The following is a 19,948-nucleotide window of genomic DNA, read 5'->3' as shown; positions in this document are numbered from 1 at the left end:
TTTTATTCCACTAAATAAATAAGTAAATTGGATGAGTAGGATGGAGAGTGCATGTCTTCAATTTCAAATTGTTGTACACAATTATGATTATCATATCTCAAGTTCTCAACTCATAAATGAAAATGTCCTTAGAGGAAGTAGTCATTCAATGTCAATAGGCTAGTTAGATCATATAATAATGAATTGGTCATTATTAACAACCTATAACCTAACACAAGAAAAGAAAATAATCAGTTGATAAATGTTACATTGAATTAAATTTGATAATTTTATTTCATTGTGATCCCTCCATCTTTTATTTTATTTCTGATTTTTTTTTCAATTATTGATCTTAATTTAAATAGCTTAAAAAAAAAGAGTAATTATTAGCGAAACTCTTTTATATTTTAATTTTTATACACAACTCTATAATTTTTATATTTAGTGGCAATAAGTTTATTTTAAATATGTAACGTATACCTAAATTTAACTAGAACTTTAAATTTATAAATAAACATAAAATTTAAGAGGATATTGATAAAATAAAAAATAAAAAAGAGAGACTTATTAAGTGTTTAAAATTAAAATATAAAAGAGTTTTGTGATCAAAAGAAAAAAAAAAGAAACAAAGGGGTATGCAAAGTAATAAAACAAGAAGCCCATTTAAGCGAAAAAAAAAAGAATTAAATTAAGAAAACAAATTATTGAATTAAGAGAGAAATGTAGAGGCTTTTGGCGGGTTTCTGAAGTTGATATCTGAGCTAAAACACTAAGCTCCATTTCACCTCATTAATGGTGTTAAACAATTAACCTTGTTATTTACTCCATTTTAGATCTTAATCTTCAAATTATATCCTAACAACCAAAACCCAAATACTCTTCCTCTCAAATCTCTCTCTCTCTCTCTCTCTCTCTGGTTCTGTATCAGTGGAGAAGTCAGAAGCTTCCCAGTAAAGATTCCCTACTTTGCCTTACATCTTAAGCACCTGCAGATCCGGAGCCGAGGTACCAACCCTCACTGCACACTTAGCATTTTTCTAATGGAGAAATACTAAAACATTATTCAATAATATAACCCATTTTTATTATTATTTTTTTAGCGTCGACTTTTCCTACTGGTCACCATTGTACCCTGCATAGCATTTTCGGTAGTCTTTCTTTTTTGGCGTTTCTAATAATTTTAGCTTCGAATTTAACATTTTTTTTTTTAACATTTGAGTTTTTCTTCATTGCGTCAAATCTGGTTTTTGACGTTTTCCTCAATCAAATACAGTGTTTTTTTTTTGGTGCAGAGATAAAATAACATTTCTTTTAGGGTACTCTTTTTTCCACATTTAGCTAAGCATTTTCACATTTGAGTCTCGGATTCTCTTTCTTCACTCTCTGCTATTTTTGTCAGTTTTCGGGTTCAGTGTATATTTACTGGCCTGGTTAACTCTGGCATTGCTTTGAGGTTCTTCTTCTGGGTATATTTTTTATTTCGTCGGTTTATGGATGTGAGCATCTGAACGCACGGCGGTTCTCTTGGGACTTTTGGATCCGATGGATTTTTTATTTCCTTTTTTGTTGCAAATGGGTTTCTGAACTTGTCCCTGGTTTTGGATTTTACGGGTTCTAAACCTCCTTTTAAGGAACAAGGTACCTTTCCAATCGAGCTTCGTTTTCTATATGTACTTTGCACTTTTCCTTCTTGCTTGGTCGCTGAGAAAATGTTGGATTTTAGTTTTTTTTTTTCTGGGTCTTGTGGAAACTAGCAACTAATTTTGAAATGCTCATTGAAATGAAGATTCAGTTTTGGAGACATAGAAGAACGAGATTGAAAAAAAATCATTCAGTTTCCAGTATAGTGTGCCTTCTTAGTTTAGAGCTAGTGTAAAACCCTGACATCTTTCTTAATCGTGGTCAATTTATTGCTGATTTAACTGTAGTCTTTGACTCTAGTCCGTTTCAAGTCATGAAATGGTTCCATCTAGTCGAGGGAATTGTAGGATCAACCTAGTAGGAGTTTTTGCCTATACTGTTTAAATTAATCTCTAACGCCATTTATTTCTAGCTCTAAATGCTCTATTGTTATCCTCATTGTTTTCCTTTGGACTGGGAAATAATTAACAGTAGAAGTTCTTTGTATAGTTTTAAGTCACAGATCATCTGTTTGTATATGTTAGTTAATATATACTTGGTAAAACATATGTTGTTGTGGTGTCTAGAGAAGTGTTCTGGAGAACTTCACCACAAGAAGCATAGTTTTATCATGCTTTGATGTACCAAAATTTTGAATATGAAAGTATTTGTCCTTTTCATCCAGATTTAGTATTTGTTATTGGTACATTATAAAATATATAACTACAATTATTCTCCCTCTAATTAAGGTTGAATGGTGCAGGGTATGGAAATGGGACATTGATCAATCACTGGACAAATTAAACAGCAATGTCAAGGGTCACTAGATGGAAAGTTGAGAAAACAAAAGTCAAAGTGGTTTTCAGGCTACAATTCCATGCTACACATGTAAGTTTCTGGGGAACTTCTTTAAGTCGGTGTACAGTTGATATGCATTGTATTTCATGGTTCTACTCTTTGTATTTTATAAAAATGTAGTTCTAGATTGTCTGTGCCCACACTTCTTTCTTCTTTTAGCCAAAAGAGGGAAAAAGAAAAACAGAAACAAAGAGGAAAGTAGGGCACCGTGTAGCCAGTAATGATACATGTTATGAAAATTTGAATGTGGTGAACTAGAAATGTATATAAGCTTATATGGATCTCTTATATAATTCTGTTTTAAGCTTCTTTTGATGACTTAAGAACTTTTTTTCCCTCTTCTCCCTTCTTCTTATAGCTGGAGAAGAGAGTATTGTCTGTATTTGACATTGATAATTGTGCAAGGCCTGAATTTAACGTTTTTCTCTTGTGATTCAGATTCCTCAAACTGGATGGGATAAGTTGTTTATTTCATTCATTCCTGCTGATTCTGCAAAGGCAACAGCTAAGACAACCAAAGCAAATGTGAGGAGTGGCACCTGTAAATGGGGAGACCCAATCTACGAAACCACAAGACTTCTCCATGATATTAAGACAAAGCAATACGATGATAAGTTCTATAAACTTGTGGTGGCGATGGTAGGTACTAGTAGTTGTATTATTCCCTCAGAATTCTTATTTTAAATAATAGTTTCTGCAATGCAACATAGGGTCCTTTCTATGAATCCTTTAATAAATATTTTTTTTTTGTTCTAGCCATTATCTGTTTTAACTTAACGAATTTTGGTTTGGCTTTCAGGGTTCATCTCGGTCTAGTGTCCTTGGTGAGGCTAACATCAACCTTGCTGATTACGCTGATGCATCAAAGCCCTCCTCTGTTGCACTGCCTCTTCAGGGATGCGATTCTGGAACCATTCTACATGTGAGGATTGCCTCTTCATATGATTTTATTATCTTTAGAAATGCTCTTTCATTTCAGGGTTTTATATTATTTTACATCACTGGATGTATTTCTTTTTTTCTCATTTGGTTGTAATTAATCTTGTATGCTTCTTGTCTAGTGATTCAAATTCCCACTAAGTGTTTTTCTTTTTTCATTCCTTTTCCCGATGTCAGGTCACGGTACAGCTGTTAACATCTAAAACGGGTTTCAGGTGCTGTATTTACATCTAGCTAGCTTTATTTATGCTTATTGCTTGATATAATTTCAGTTTGTGAATATATATTTTTTTTGTTTTTATTAATATGTAAATATAACCATTTTCAGAGAGTTTGAGCTTCAAAGGGAGCTTCGAGAAAGGGGTCTCCCAGATGAATCTGTTGCCAGAAGATTATCATCTGTTGATGATACAATGAATGATCCAATGGACAAGGTTTGGTGGCTTTTAAATTTCTTATATTATGCTGCTTCAAATTATTTTGATTTTCAGTGATTGAGTATTTTATTGTTAAATGTGAGTTTTAATCTTTTGATCAAAAGAACCTGTATAAATATTTATCTCAATGTCCTTTTCTTGGCCAATGTTAGCATTATGTCTGCTCATATTGCTTTCAGTAGAAAACATCTTCCAGATGAGACTTTATGTTTCAGCAAGCCCAAGGGATCAATGTTTATACCCATGAAGTGTTTCCTTGCCTGACGGGAATAATGGTTATTCCCATGTAGTTGTTTGTTGCTTGGTCGAATTACTAAGTCCTTCCAAATACAAACTGCTAAGAAACTTAATTCGAAGATTAATTCTGTCTCTAATTTGTTTCAAGAAATAGATGATCATATATTATTATTAGTTGAGTTTAGGTCATGAAAAATGCTACTCGTATCTAGAATAGTTAATGAGGTAGCACATAGTCTATAGCTAAATTTGCTTTAACTGCTACCACTAGTACTGTTTGGTGGTCGCGTTATCGTGATTGTATCCATCACCTTTTTTTGGTTGATGCCAGTACTTAACAATATCTCTAGCTCCGGGCCCTCTTGAGTTTCCTGCTCTTAAGTGGTGTTTTCCTAGGCTAATTTTGTCCCCCAAAAAATGCTAATTGTAAAAAAAAGTAAATTTCTTTAATTATATAGAGTTGGTAATTTTTATTCATCTTCTCAGGCTCTTAGGGTATGTTTGACTGGGAGGAATAAAAGCACAGAAATAGTTATGGAATGAAATAAAATCTAAAGTGCATATGATTTTTTTTTTAAAAAAAATTTCTCATCTTGCATTGGAATGGTGTTTCTTTCTGTTTGATAGTAGAATAGTCATTCCACTAAAATAGTGGAAAAATCATTACATTGGAATGGCATTCCAATATTTTCAAATACAATTAAACAAAATAATGGAATGAAAATTGATTCATTTCTATTCCATTCCATTACCTCCAACCAAACGCAACCTTAGAAACTGCTATGTACTATCCTAAAACCTCAGCCTTTATCATAATTCAGGATTTGGGATTATTATTCTGATTTAAATGTAAAGCATTTTCTATGTGGGATAACTGTTAACTGTGTAATGTGTTTGCCCTTTTAATTATTGACATCAGTGTGTAAATTCTGAACACTATTTATTGTCTGTCTACCTGGTGCGTCAGCTGTTTTATATAAGAAGACCAAATATCATGCAGTATCATAAAGCTCTTTTGCGCTCGAAATTTATTATGCAAATGTAAACGTCTAGTGTTGTTTAGTCTTGATATGTATTTATTGTCACTGTAAACAGGTCAATTCAAAAGTTCGATTCAAAGAAGAATTGCCTCTCCTTGAAGAAGAGGTGGGCCTCAGTGAAGAGTATGCAGACTCAGCTGTTGGCTTCGATGGTTCTTCGAGTACTTCAGAGAGTTTATATGCTGAGAAACATGATACTTCCAGCACCAATGAAATTGACAGCCTTAAATGTACAACCCCTGGTGGCGTAGTTGGGCCGAGTCAAGGTCTACAGCCAGAAAAAGGAGATCCCTCTAATGTTCGGTTTGCGCCTCCTGGAAGTAATGATTGGGCTCATGGCTGGGGCGCTGACTATTCTGCAGATAATGACTTGGCAAATGCATATGAGGAGAATAGTAGACTTCGAAGAAGCTTGGAAATAGCCGAGTCATCTATTCTTGAGCTTAAGCTGGAGGTGAGTTCCTTACAAAGTCATGCTGATGATATAGGCACCGAAGCCCAAAAATTTTCTCAGCTGCTTGCTACTGAAATGGCTTCAGGAGAACAATTAGCAAAAGAAATTTATGTACTGAGATCAGAGTGTTCAAATTTCAAGGCTGATCTTGAACAGTTAAAAAATTCCAAATTATACATTCCATTTACTGCAAAAGAAACTAAAAAGACAGACCGGGATGCCTCCTTTCAAGAGTTGCCACTCAGGTGGGTCAAGGGGCTTCTGGAACTGGAGGATAAGATAAAAGAGGTTCGAAGCAAGGCATGTTTTGGATTCCAAGAAAGGGAAGTGGGGTCCTTCAGTTCAGATATAGATGCATTGCTGGGCGTTGTGGAGGATCTTAAACAAGGTACTAGACAGACAATTTCAACGATGAACTTGGTGAATGTAAAGGAGATCAGAGAAATGAATTTGCACAAGGGTCAACAACTATTACCAGGAAGCAGGTTTAGTGCTGAGTTTTACCAGCCAGAAGGTCTGTTTCATTGTGTGGACATACCTGCCGTGGTATCTCAAGAAACTGATTCTGCAGATGCTCACAGTGCAATCAAGGGAAAAATGTTTGAACTTATCAAAGAATTGGGTGAATCGAAAGCTGAACGCGAAGGCCTTGCAAGAAAAATGGATCAAATGGAGTGCTACTATGAAGCTCTTGTTCAGGAACTTGAGGAAACTCAGAGACAGATGATGGGTGAGTTGCAGAATGTCAGAAATGACCATACAACTTGCCTCTACACGCTTTCAGCTACAAAAGCTGAGATGGAAAGTATACAGCAAGACATGGATAAGAAAATAACAAGATTTACTGAGGAGAAGTGTGAATTGGAGACTCTCAACAAAGATCTCGAAAGAAGGGCTGTTACTGCAGAAGCATCACTGAAGAGGGCTCGCTTGAATTATTCTATTGCAGTAAACCAGTTACAGAAGGATCTTGAATTGCTCTCTTTCCAGGTTCTCTCCATGTATGAAACTAATGATACCCTCATTAAGCAAGCGTTTTCAGATTCTTCAACACCAAGCATTATTGAGCACAAATCAAGAGAGAGTAAAAATTTGGACTCAAAGGAACTTCAATCAACGAAACTCTCTCAGTCCCCGCGTCAATTTGATGCGGTGAAGAAAGATTTAGATGGAGACATTATATCAGACTTGAGAAGATCTCTTCTTTTGCAGAAGGACCTTTACCGGAAAGTTGAAGAAGAAGTTGGCGAAGCTCATTTGGTGAATGCATACTTGGACATTTTCTCAAAGACTCTACAAGAAACTTTACTTGAGGCAAGTGCTGATTACAGATTGCTCAAAATGAAATCTGACAAACTTACACAGCAGCTGGAGGTTTCAACTGAATCTAAGGGGATGCTGAGGCAGAGGCTTCAAAGTGTCATGGATGAGGTTCAACATTTGAATGAATACAAGAATAATTGTGATGCAAAATGCAATGACATGGCTCTGCAGAACCAAATTTTAGAAACAAATTTTCAAAAGGTTACTGAAGAAAATGTTTTTCTTTCCCAAAAGATTACTGAATGTGAGAGACTGCTAAAAGATTTGGAAAGTTATGAGAACAAATTCCAAGCAAGCTCTATTGAAAAGTTAGAGTTGGAGAATTTGTTGAAAAAGGAAGGGCTAGAAAATGAAAATCTTAAAAACAAAATTCTGTCTTTGCAAGATGAGTTGAAAGCTGTGAAGATTGAATTCGAAGAGCTAGCTTCTGCAAAGCTCGGTGAAGAAAACTTTCTTCTTTCTGCAAAGATCACCGAATGTGAAACACTGACGAGTGATTTGGAAAGTTGCAAGAAAAATTTTGAAGCATCCTCTATTGATAAGTTAGAGTTGGAAAATTTGTTGAAAAAGGAAGTGCTAGAGAATGAAAATCTTAGAGATGAAATTTCGTCGTTGAAGGAAGAGATGAAAGCTGTCAGAACTGAACTTGATAAGCTAGCTTCAGCAAAGATCGGTGAAGAGAATTTTCTTCTTTCGGAAAAGATTGCTGAATGTGAAACACTGTTGAAAGATTTGGGAAGTTGTGAGAGCAAATTCCAAGCTTGCTCCATCAAAAAATTAGAGTTGGAAAATTTGTTGGAAAAGGAAGCACTAGAAAATGCAAATTTACGACGTAAAATTTCCTCTTTGCAAGACGAGGTTACTGAATTCGAAGAGCTATCCTTTGCAAAGGAGGATTTGCAGAGTACTCTAGACTTTCTTCATGATAAGCTGCAGAATCTGCTGGCATTCTATGATGAAAAGTTTAATGGGTTGAACATTTTCAGTGAATATGTGTGTGAGGGACTAGAGCCCAATGATTTGAAAGGTACTGTGATGAGATTGGAAGAGATACAGCATATTGCCAGAAAGAAGATATTCCAGCTGATTGAAGAGAAGCAAGATTTAGCGCGTCAGAGAGATGTGGCTCAGATGTCCTTAAATGCAGCAGAGTCAGATAATGTCGTAATGAAACGAAAATTTGAAGATGATGCACGGAGTGTAATGGGAAAACTGGAGGTGTCTGGTATCCTCATGCATAAGCTTCAGTCCGAAGTTGAGGCCATTGCTAACAAATTGAAGCTTAGCTCTGAAGCTGAAGAAAATTATGAACAGTTTCACAGAGAACTTCTGTCTGCGTTTGATGATTTGGAAGCTGAGCTGCAGCATCTGACTTCTAAGAACAAAGATCTTGCTCAAGAAATAATGGCATTACGGAGTGTAAGTGAAGAGGTCGGAAGGTATAAACAGGAAATAGCAGCAATATCAGAGGAAAGGAAAGTTCAGATGATGATCTTGAAGGATAAGAATGAGGAATCTGCAAAGCTAGAAATCGAGCTTAATAATATGAGATCAAATTTGCAATCACTCCATGATGAGTTGCATGTTGAAAGAAGCATTAGAAGTAAGTTAGAAAGCAGTGTAACTGATCTTACTTCTCAATTGAATGAAAAGCAGCATGAGTTGCTGACTTTTACTCAACAGAAGGCTGAGTTGGTTCACCTGAAACAGTCTGTGAAAGATTTAGAACTAGAGAAGGCAAGTATCTTTCGGACTTTGTCGGATTCTGAACAAAGTCTAAAAGCAGCTGGTGAACACTTTTCTGATATATCTCGTTTGGAAGCCCAATTTTCTGAAATGCATGAGTTATCATTAGCGACAGATGTGAGACTTACTTTTACAAAAGCTCAATATGAGTTCTGCTTTGAGGAGCTTCAGGACAAGTATGTTAGTGTCGAGAGTATGCTTAATCATTGTCTTTCTACCAAGGCACATTACATTGAGGAGAATGCTAAATTAATGACAAGTCTTGATTCCCTTAGGTCTGAGTTGGAGGGTTCCGCTGCTCAAAATAGAATGCTTCTTGATACAAATAGCAGCTTAAGAATTGCATTTGATGAACTCGAGAAAAGAGCTGAAGATGCAGAGGATAATTCAAGAAAGAATGCTGTTGAAGTTGAAAGGTTGAAGGGTATGTTGGTGAAATCTGATGAAGAGATTGATGACCTGATGCTCGTCAAGGAAGAACTAGAAGTCAAACTTTTGGTCCTCAAATTGAAATTGGATGAACAACAACCTCAGATAGCCTTGATGGATGAATATAAGCATGAACTGGGGATGCTGCAAACTAAGTACAACCAGATTAGCCAAAAACTCTCTGAACAGGTTTTGAAGACTGAAGAGTTTAAGAATTTGTCAGTTCATTTGAAGGAGCTTAAAGACAAGGCTGAGGCAGAGTGTCTTCAGGCTCGTGAAAAAAGAGAACCAGAAGGACCACCACTTGCTGCGCAAGAGTCCTTGAGAATTGCATTCATCAAAGAACAGTATGAAACGAAGCTGCAAGAAATGAAACAGCAACTTTCAATCTCCAAAAAGCATAGTGAAGAAATGCTGTGGAAATTACAAGATGCAATCAATGATGTCGAAAATCGGAAGAAATCTGAAGCTTCTCACCTAAAAAGAAATGAAGAGCTAGGGATGAGAATCTTGGAATTGGAGACCGATTTGCATTCTGCACTTTCTGAAAAGCGTGAAATAATGAGGGCATATGATCTATCAAAGGCTGAAAAAGAATGCTCATTGATAAGCCTTGAATGCTGTAAGGAAGAAAAAGAAGAGCTCGAGGCCACATTGCGCAAATGCAGTGAAGAAAAATCTAAGATTTCATTAGAGCTCACCTCTATGAAGGAGTTTCTTCAGAGCTCGGCATCCCAAGTGAATAATCAGAGAAGAGACAATGAGGGTTTATGCAAACCAGATTGTGTCTCTGATGAGCCAGCCACTGCTTGTCAAGAAGTTGGCCATGCTTTTTTCACTCCCATTGATGAAGGTGACCAGTCAAAGGAAGCCATCAATCCGCAAAAAAATCAGGTAACTAGCAACTTTTGTCTGGGTTGTGCTTGATTTGTTAGTACATTATTAATTTATGCATATAGGTACTGTTACTAGAGTTCAATTTGCTTCTTTTGCAGCTGAGCATTTATAGCTATTTTAATTTTGAAATTGCTCACTGTAAGAAGAAACACTTTTTTGTTACTTTTAACATATCACAATTCTAAATAACTTAATTCATAAATCATTCAGCACTTATCTCAAGTGTTGTTTGGATGAGTGTGTGAGTTGTTGGGGGTTCAAGTTTCCAATAATGTACAAAAAAATTACTATGATCATTGAGTAAATATCAGGGCTAGGCAGCCCATTCTGTCTTCCTTGAGTTTTCAAAAGGGGGTACCTGTAAATCTCATTTGACCCTCCAAATATGCTAATTTGGTTCGTATATAATTCAAATGATGTTCATGGAAATTTGTTTATCATGTGACATGCTAGTAAGAACTATGTAATACCATTGCTTTCATACTATCATGGTAATGTTGGTGTCTAACAATCTTTGTACATCAGGATGCTCTTACAACTCGGTCGGCAGGTCAAGAGGATACACTACGAAAAGACACAGAGCATTTAGCTGTTATGAATGACCATTTCAAGACCCAAAGTTTAAAGTCTAGCATGGAACATTTAAATAAGGAGGTATTTACAAGAGAAAAGTGAAAATATGATTTTAAATTTTGCTAGGATAGCTGGTATAGCTGCATGACGGTTAAGGATACAATTTTTTTGTTCTTTTCATTATGTTCTTTGTCCTACCCCTTGAAATAATTCACTTAGTATTTGAGAACATAATTTATTTTCATCTTTATACAGTTGGAAAAGATGAAACATGAAAATTTGCTTTTGTCCCAAGATGATCATCAATTTGATCCAAATTGTTCTGGTTTACAAAGAGAGCTGATGCAGTTACAAAAGGTAAATCATATCTATCCCAGTTTTATATTTGAATTTTCAAGTTTCCTCAAAACTCACTCTTCATTCTGTTTGTTGCTTAGGTAAATGAAGAACTGGGAACCAAATTTCCTTTGTTTAATGAGTTTTCTTACAATGGCAATGCATTGGAGAGGGTACTGGCTTTGGAAATTGAGCTTGCAGAGTCCTTGCAAGCAAAGAAGTCACGAGTTCAATTTCAGAGGTATGTCCCGTCTCTCTCTCTCTCTCTCTCTCTCTCTCTCTCTCATAGACCCTGGAAAAACTTTAATCCGATTCCCCCAATAAACCTTTCACTTTCTTCCTTGATGGCATGTAAATTTTCTTTAATTCATTTATTTAAGACCAAATTCTCATCTCGAAGCTAGAGAATTTTGTGATGCAATAATCTAGTTGCAAAATGTCATATACTAGAGAATGATCACACTTCTGAATTCAGAATGAAAAAGAATGATGTGATTTTAACATAGCATTCTCCTTCTGTGTTCCAGTTCTTTCTTGAAACAGCATGGTGATGAGGAAGCAGTATTTAAAAGCTTTAGGGACATCAATGAGCTAATTAAAGACATGTTAGAAATCAAGCAAAGATATACAACAGTGGAGACTGAATTAAAGGACATGCACGACCGATACTCTCAACTAAGTCTTCAATTCGCAGAGGTTGAAGGAGAGAGACAGAAGCTCATGATGACTCTGAAGAATGTCCGGGCATCCAAGAAAGTACCATATTTAAATCGCTCCTCGACAGCCCCACTTGGAGGTCCATTGACATAGCAACTGTAACAATTGCTTAAGTTTTCCTCATTTGCGGAGGGAGCATCCAGAATCGCTCTTTCACTCGGCTGAGAAGATTTAGTATTTCAACAATGCTTTGCTGCATTATGTAATTATGTAGATCAGAGGTGAATGTTCATGGGCAGCTAAAGGTAGTGCAGAGCAGAGGGTCAAATTTCAAATGAAAAAGAAAAAGAAAAGGATGTGTAAATAAAAACGTCAGTTGGTTCATGTCACTGATTTTTATAGGACCATAAGTACAAGTCCCTATAATGTACAACTCTAATTTTCTCTTCTTCCTTTTGGAAGAAGGCTTGGGTTTTGGGTCATCCCGGTGGTGTAACTTCTACTGTATAGATACCATTTTTCTTAATAGACATTAGTAATTCTATTTAAATATCTTCGAAAAGGATAGGAAACGTTTCTCCAATTTTCCCATCCAATTTTTTTCTTTCTTTCATTTATTTAATTTCTTACCCTTTTTCTGTGCGAAGAGTAAGATGTGATTAAATAACCCTTTGCTGCTCATTCTCAAAGGAGAAAATGATATGGTAATTCTATGTCTAATCAAATTATTCATTAAACAATAACAGATGCTTCATAATTCACATTGGGTCCAAACCCATAATATAGAAATGATCACACAGTACTATATACATGTCACTGGAAATTAAAAGCTATTTTTTTGTTCATTAGCCAGAAACAGAAACAGCAATCACAGGTCTGATTATACTAAACTCAAAACAAAAACCAATGAACTCACTTCTATAATATATATATTTTCCTTTATAATTCTTTTCATTCCAAGAAAAAAAAATGTTTTGGTAACTATGTTTCCAAATTCAATCCAATATTATGCAACCAGTCTTTTCTCATTCACATCAACACTGAATTAAGATGTGTTATGCCAGATGAAACCAGAGGAGTCAAAGAAGCACCAACTCCGCTTAACTTCTCTGTGTTTGTGATTAGAGAACTGTGATTCTGATTAGAGTGTGATCAGCAACCAATGGAGACACATGAAGCCATACTAAAGACCAACTAAAGAAGCTATGTTATTCTGGTCACCTCGGGTCCCAGCTGCTCGTGGCTACAATATTGAGCATCCACACCGGTTCATGTTCTTCTTTGGCAAATCATTCTGCACTTTGTCTGTGGAAAATTACCAAGTGCTATTATTATATAACTGTCACATAACCCAATTCTGTTTCATTGTTTCATAACATAATCCCATGTTCATACATCAACAAATTATTCTTTAATTTCCAATGTTTGAAATGAAAAGTCAAGTTAGCCATGCCCCATGTTCTAAATCAAACCATAAGCTGTAGTTGAGTCAGGATAAAATAATGGAAATGTAGATTGAGTGAAAGGTAAAGATGAGTACTTTAGTGAAGTAATTACCAGGGTTCTTTTCTGAAAGAGGAGGGCGCACGACAACGTGCATGGTAATGACACCTCCTGGAAGATCAACTGGTAGTTTGGACTCAGCAAGTGTCCTGTTATTTTCCAATATCTTCCCTGCATTAATTAGCTTCAGATCATTTATTGTCCTTGGACTACTTTCTTTATCTGTTGAAACAAAAGATAGAGCTCCTTTAGAAAATGTGGATTATTTCAAACTAAGTATAGAGGTCTTGTTTAGATCATCATGTTGAAGCTATGCTAGGATTAGAATTTAGAAATTTCAGCCAATTTTTTTATCCCCTTTGTTTACTTGTTTCTCTAGACATTCTTTTGTCAAGTAGATGAGAAACTTTGAGATGTGGTCCATTTGCAATGAATAAGGATACCAACAATGAAAAAAAGAAAAAATTAACACAGACAACATTTTCAAGTTTGCACTTTTCAAGAAACTCAAAGCTAACAAAATTAAATTTCCAACTTCTATACAACTAAAATATAAATTTACTCAAACAGATCGTGTTTAATCTTTGCTTAGTATTATTTTTTTAGCTGTATGATAAATTGATAATGACTAACTGTTAAGACAGACATCTTGTGCAAACAATATAGATCATGATAACAACAATATGTTTTAACAACATTTGTTTAACTCATCAAAATCCAAGTGGGATTTCAATTTCAGAGCATCATATATCTCAATGAGTTCTTACCATTTTCAGAAATCGCAACAAGGTCAAAAAAAAAAAAAAAACTCAAAACGCGAGTATAGTGGAAAACAAAATGAGAAGCTCAAGGATTTAAAGCTATCCTAAAACCAGTATAATCAAGATTCATATACAAGAACCAAGGAATCTGACCAAGATATCTAAAGAAGAAGCTGTATTAAAAGCAGTACAAAGGAACAAGACATTTAAGCATATCAATTCAATGGGTAAAAACCCCAAAAAAAGAAAAGAAAAGAAAAGAAAAATCTGACCTTTAGGCCACTGTGCAAGTATTTTTTCCTTGAGAGATGCCACAGAGACAGATGGGCTATACTTGCTTGGCCCAATATCAGTGCCATCGGAGAGCCTGAATTTCACTTCAATCAAATCTTGGGCAGCCATCAATGAACCTTCCACCAAAGAAAAACCCACTTCAAATTCTCATAACAGTCTCCAAAGAAGGTGACAAACACATTCACACAAAAGAAAAAGAAAAAGAAAAAGAAAGAGAAAGAGAAAAAAAAAAAACCCAGTTCAAATCTGTCAAACGCGGATAATAAAAAGATCAACTAGATTAGAATTTAGACCCAGACAGAAGAAGTCTTCGTTTCTTTTCTTTTCTTTCTAAAACAAACACTTTGATACTGATATAGAATACCCATGAAAAAAGAAGGAAACTTTACATGGAAAATATAAGGAGCTCGGCCTGAAAAATTAGCAACATAAAATGAAGAAGAAGAAAAAGAAGAGAGAGAGGAAGTTGATGTTAACCCAAAAGCTGAAACTGTGTAGAGGTTTTAGTGTATTAATCCAAAGACCTCCTTCTTCTCCTTCTTCTTCTCCTTTCGAATTTTGGTTTGATGTAGAAATAAAGAGAGACACAACCCACTACTCTCTATGTTGGATTTATTACCTGAATTAACTGAAAATTCCAATTATATCTATTTCTCCCATTTTTACATCATTGCCCATCTTTATTTAATTATTTACCACCCAATTAACTCCTTTATTTGATTTGTTTTCTCCTTAGTATGAACATTAATGTAATAATATGTTATTCACAATCACACAAAAAAATCAAAATCAAAATCATTTTTTAGTGAGAAATGCTAAAGGACACTCATGTTCCCTACCACACTTATGAGGTGTAATATCTTAGTAAGACTCAATATCAAGTCAAACTTTTTTTACTTTCATAAATATTGCAAAAAATCCCTAACCAATTTTAAAGAGATACTTCATCGTGGTGCTAAGCAACATATGTGCCTCATAGCAATGTTCTTTTTTATTAGCTCTCAAACTTTTGTGTATTAATTATTTTTATTTGAGAGAAAATGGAAACTTCCATTAATAGACAAATCAAACCAATTTTATTACACAAAGATATTGCTCCATGAGCAAAATCAACAATAATATGCATAACTATAATATTCAAAGTAAATTAATGCATTTAATGAAATATCGACGAACCAATTGAGAGCAAACTCAATTCCAGAATAAGAGTTAATTGCGGCATCATCCCCAAAAATTTTATTTTGCTTGCATTTAATTCCTAAAATCTAAATTTTGATAGCAAAACCTTCAAAACTACTGTGCTATTAGCAAAAATACATCTTTGCCCCCCTTGACCCTGTTATTTGCCTACGTGGCTTAGTCCAGCCAATGTCAGGTAGACTAATGCATGCCATGTTGTTAATAATTTAATGATGTGACATGTGAGGAAATAAAATTAAAAAAATGAGTTTATTTTTTTTTTTAAACGAATGGCTAATTAAATTAAAGAAACAAATAAAAATAAAATAAAAAGAAAATAAAACGGGAGATAGAACAAAACAACAAAATTAAAAGCATGAAACTAAATTAAAACTAAACTATAAACTCTAAATCTAAACCTAAAAAGAGATAGAGCAAGTACTTGGTGGTGAAGTCGACACCTTAAAAATCAAACTTAAGAGTTATCATCATTTTCGTGAGAAATCGAAGGAAATCGAGAAAAACAAAACCTTTTAAAGAGGTAGAGAAAGTACGAAGGGAGAAAACTTAAAACCCAGCAAATTGAAGAAGAGATTCATCATCCTCATGGGAAATCAAAGGAAACCCAAAAAATTTGTGGAAGGAGAAGGTTTTTGAAATGGTGTATCATCGTCGAGTGAAGAAGATCCTCTTCCCAACTACAGTAAGTACCAGATCCATATATTCTAGGGTTTTTTGAGTTTTTTAAAAATATTGATGTTGTTTGAGCAAATCTAAGCAAAATGAGTTAATGGGGGGCTTATACTAAATTTCTATCAGTAGTAGCTTTAATGGTTTATGAGGTTTGGGGCTTGTGGTCCACATCGTGTATACTAGTTGGATATGATATTAAAGTAGAAGGTTTCAAATTATTGGTAAAAATAGATTAATCAAAGGTTGTTGAGTATCTTTGGTTGTTGTCTTCTTTAATGGGAATATTTTCACATGTTTATATATATATATTATTTATTGTCTGTTTGTTGGCATTGGGAATTAATTGCTATTAGGGGTTAAGTGAAAATGTTGGGAAAGTTTAATTGGTTTTGCCTAGATCACTTGTAAGTTTAACGGTGTGATTATATATTAACTTTGCAAGTTTGAATTTGGATAATTTTACTATGAAATTATTCCACAGTAGTTATTAGATCACTCGATGTGGCAATAGGAAGTATGAGAATGGTTGAATTGCCTACTTTAATTTCTATAGTTTCAATAGATTCAGCAGGTTCCATCTTGAAGAAATAGCTCAAGAATTGGGATACCTATTCCCGTTTGGTTTTCTTTTTAAGCCAAAAGAGAAGCACCTGAATATGGGATTTAGTGTAATTGAGGAAACTGAAATTGATATGGTGTTGGATGATTTGAGGGGTAAAAATTACAAGGAGGCCAACATATATTTGGTGTTGCCAGATCCAGTTTATGCAGTTGAATGGAGACTGGATGAGGAGGCTATAAGACATGTTCCCCAACCATCATTTGCTAAATTAGACAAGTGCATCCCGAAGGAGTTGCCATTTGATAGTGATTTAGTAGCAGATGTTGTTGTCAATCCAAAAGGCCATCATGATCGTAATGATAATTTCTTCAACAAGTTTTTACAGTGGGGTGATTTAGCAACACAGTGGATTGATGAAGAGGTAGAGTCTCGTGAGTGCAGCCTCCAACCTGGTAATATTGTGCATGAGACAGTGATTATTTCATCCTCCTCATCATCAGAATCCTGGGAAGATGATGATGATGCTGTTGATGCTGTTGATGATGGAGATGATGATGATAGAGATGATGATGATGGAGATGGAGATGATGATGATGATGGAGATGGAGAAGTTGATGATGATGTAAATCCACATGGTGATCAGAATATTTATGAAATTATGGACTGGGATGAGGGAATTTTGGGCATTTTGATGATGATGGAGGCCTACCAACATATCTATTGTCATTGCAGTAAATTTCCCCTGAACCACAAAGCCCCTTCTACCAGATGTAGCACCAGCAACCTAGGTTAGAATTTAATTGTGTGCATGTTTCTAATTTATAATTAAGTGTTAGAATATGTGTGTATTAATGTTAGTTTTACAATTTTAGGTTCAGAATATGTGGGGGGATGTAGAATCAGGTCCAACAATATTCCAATCAGCCCTAATGTTGTAAAAAAAGTGGTAAAGTTGCAGATTCCCCTAAGATTGAATTTCAATTATATTTTTTCTTGTTGTTTAAAGTTGTGTTAATGAATTTTAGTTATGGAATGCCATAACTTTATTCCAAAGATTGGATTTCAGTTCCTGGATATAACTTTGCAGTTGTTAATTTTGATAATATTGCATGATTTTGACTTTGGTTTCTTGTTTTACAGGATCATGTTGATTCACTAGATTCCCTAGAAGTAAAGAACATTGGCTATAAAGAGATTGTTGAAGAAACTCCAAGAGCCAAAAGACTTAGGTAGAGGAGGATGAGGAAATTTGGTGCCCAATCACAACCCCACCCTAAACCAGAAACTGAACCAAAACCCCACCTTAAACCAGAACCCCTCCTTAAACCAGATATTATAACCCAACTTGAGTTTGAGTTTCCCTCCTAGTCATCACAACTTGAACCTCAACCCAATCAAAACCCTACCCTGATCTAGAAACCCAACAAGAATTCATTCCCCCATACCCCAAAACCCAACCTGAATCACAACCCCAACCTGAACCTCAAACCCAATCAGTCACTGTTTCCCTAACACCCCAAACCCAACCTGAATCACAACCCCAACCTAAAACTCAAACCCAATTAGAACCTATTCCCCCAACACCCCAAACCCAACATGAATCATAACCCTCACCTGAAACTCAAACCCAACCTAAACCTCAACCCAAACAGATCTGATTTTGTTTTGCATAAGGAGGAATACTGTGGTGAGCCAGAAGTAGAGAGGCATGGATACACACAACTTGACAATTGTTCTTGGTGGGGAAGACACACCGAATTGGTTCATCACAAAGCAACAATGTTTGTGAAATTCAAGGAAAACATCATTATCATTAGTTAAGTTGAAAATACTAACTAAGTTTTTTGTGATTTGAGGAACATGAAGAATGGACTTTAAAGCTAAGGAGGAATTGGGTAAGAAGGTTGAACCTGTGTGGGAAATCATTAATTTCTTACCATCTCCAACAGCTAAACTCTCAGTGCCAGTGTAAGGGGTGGATTGATCAAGTTGAGTGCCATCAGATGTGACATGATGAGTAGCTCCTGTATCCGCAAACCATTGAAAGTCATCTCCAAAGTCTTGCACCATGGTAGAACTATATGCGATCGAATCAAACTCCAGTTCTTGTTCAGTAAGATATGCCCTCGGATTGTTGGTGACAGGTTTGGGAACTTGCCAATTTTTATCGAACCTGTAGTGTGGCAAACAGGAGCAGTGTGGCCACTCTTTAAACATACTTGACATATTACTCTGTTGGGAGGAAACCTGGAGTACCCTCTTCCCCGACTTTGAGTTTGAGAATTGCCTTCTTGATTTCCAAATCTGGTTGTGGAATAAGGTCTAGAGCCACCCGATCTTCCTGAGCCAAAAGCAAGATTGGCTTGCATTTTCATGGACAGGTCATTCATGTGTTGATGATGTTCCAACCTGCTTTCGTGAGAGAGTAAAAGGGCTTGAACCTCATCAATGGTGAGATTGTCACTTCTTGAAGTAATCCAGGATACAACATAATCGAACTCAGGTCCTAACCCATTTAGAACTTGAAGAACAAGATCTTGATCTTGAATAGGAGCTCCAGCCACAGTAAGAGCATCTGCAATGGTTTGGACTTTTTCCACATACTCAGCAATGGAAATATTGCCTTTATGAACGTTTGAAAACTGCCCTTTTAACTGAAGCAATCGAGCTTTGGTTTGACTGGTTTGACTAAAGAGGTATGATTGGCAACAGAAGCAAGAATCACTTCGGACATTGAAGACCGAAGCCACAAAAGCAGAAGTTGGTCCTTCTTTTTCCACAACGTATACTCAGGATTAACACCTCCATTAACAAGATGCTGAGTTGGATGTTCGCCGATGAAGAGGATTTCATCTAAGTCATGACCAATGACAGTCGGTATAACTTGGGATTTCCAAGAAAGGAAATTGTTATGATCCAGCTTGATCGTAAGGTTCGTTGTGAGAGAATGGGAGAAAGGATTCCAAGCAGGAATCGAAGAAGTTGGTTGTGTAGCCAGCAGCAGCGGTAGTGATTCTAGGATCAGAGGTTGAAGATGACATTGAAGAATGTCAGTTGGCGATTGATACCATGTTAAGTGTAGAAACAAGAACAAGAATTCTGGTGCAATGCACCAGAGTAGAAAACAGAGAAAATAAAAAACAAGAGAGTAACAATGCAACTAACTGCATCCTCTCATAACTAAGCTCTTATTTATATACTTGAAGTAATACACAGGGAAAAAGGAAATAACAGAAAAGTTTTAACTAACTTTCTAACAGAAAAAATTGAACTAACTGTTAATACTAACAAGTATTACTATAAATTCAATAATTGTCAAGAGTCTCATTTATGTTAATAAAATTCTGAATTAACATGTACCTTATAATTTTATATTTTATGTAGATTGTAACTATTAAATTTATTTGACTCACATTAATATTTATATTAGT

The 19,948-nt window shown here is 35.5% G+C and overlaps 2 protein-coding genes across 11 annotated transcripts; one reads left to right on the top strand and one right to left on the bottom strand.

Annotated features, from left to right (window-relative positions):
* Positions 1 to 602: 602 nt before the first annotated feature.
* Positions 603 to 12,108, top strand: LOC115702132 (uncharacterized). Of its 4 annotated transcripts, none has more exons than XM_030629594.2 (12): positions 603 to 984; positions 1,379 to 1,617; positions 2,363 to 2,487; positions 2,896 to 3,096; positions 3,257 to 3,379; positions 3,574 to 3,611; positions 3,725 to 3,830; positions 5,166 to 9,956; positions 10,485 to 10,613; positions 10,788 to 10,889; positions 10,970 to 11,109; positions 11,396 to 12,108. In XM_030629594.2, the coding sequence occupies exons 3-12, from the start codon at positions 2,410 to 2,412 to the stop codon at positions 11,676 to 11,678; spliced, it is 5,991 nt and encodes a 1,996-aa protein (XP_030485454.2). In that variant the 5' UTR covers positions 603 to 984; positions 1,379 to 1,617; positions 2,363 to 2,409; the 3' UTR covers positions 11,679 to 12,108. The 4 variants fall into 4 exon arrangements, with proteins under 4 accessions (XP_030485454.2, XP_060962558.1, XP_060962559.1 ...); XM_061106575.1 differs by having other exon boundaries at positions 1,272 to 1,617; XM_061106576.1 differs by having other exon boundaries at positions 1,080 to 1,617.
* A 149-nt stretch (positions 12,109 to 12,257) lies between these two features.
* On the bottom strand, positions 12,258 to 14,945 carry LOC115702153 (membrane-anchored ubiquitin-fold protein 6). 7 transcript variants are annotated; one of them, XM_061106582.1, is made up of 4 exons: positions 14,561 to 14,945; positions 14,062 to 14,199; positions 13,083 to 13,199; positions 12,258 to 12,830 (listed from the first exon to the last, which is right to left on the bottom strand). In XM_061106582.1, the coding sequence occupies exons 2-4, from the start codon at positions 14,189 to 14,191 to the stop codon at positions 12,769 to 12,771; spliced, it is 309 nt and encodes a 102-aa protein (XP_060962565.1). In that variant the 5' UTR covers positions 14,192 to 14,199; positions 14,561 to 14,945; the 3' UTR covers positions 12,258 to 12,768. The 7 variants fall into 7 exon arrangements, with proteins under 7 accessions (XP_060962565.1, XP_030485470.1, XP_060962564.1 ...); XM_030629610.2 differs by having other exon boundaries at positions 13,083 to 13,250; positions 14,561 to 14,847; XM_061106581.1 differs by having other exon boundaries at positions 13,083 to 13,250; positions 14,319 to 14,703.
* Positions 14,946 to 19,948: the final 5,003 nt, after the last annotated feature.

The sequence above is a fragment of the Cannabis sativa genome, chromosome X (assembly GCF_029168945.1).
Source record: "Cannabis sativa cultivar Pink pepper isolate KNU-18-1 chromosome X, ASM2916894v1, whole genome shotgun sequence".
Taxonomy (NCBI): domain Eukaryota; kingdom Viridiplantae; phylum Streptophyta; class Magnoliopsida; order Rosales; family Cannabaceae; genus Cannabis; species Cannabis sativa.
Note: the sequence above shows the minus strand (reverse complement) of the source record. Positions and strands in the feature narration are given on the sequence as shown.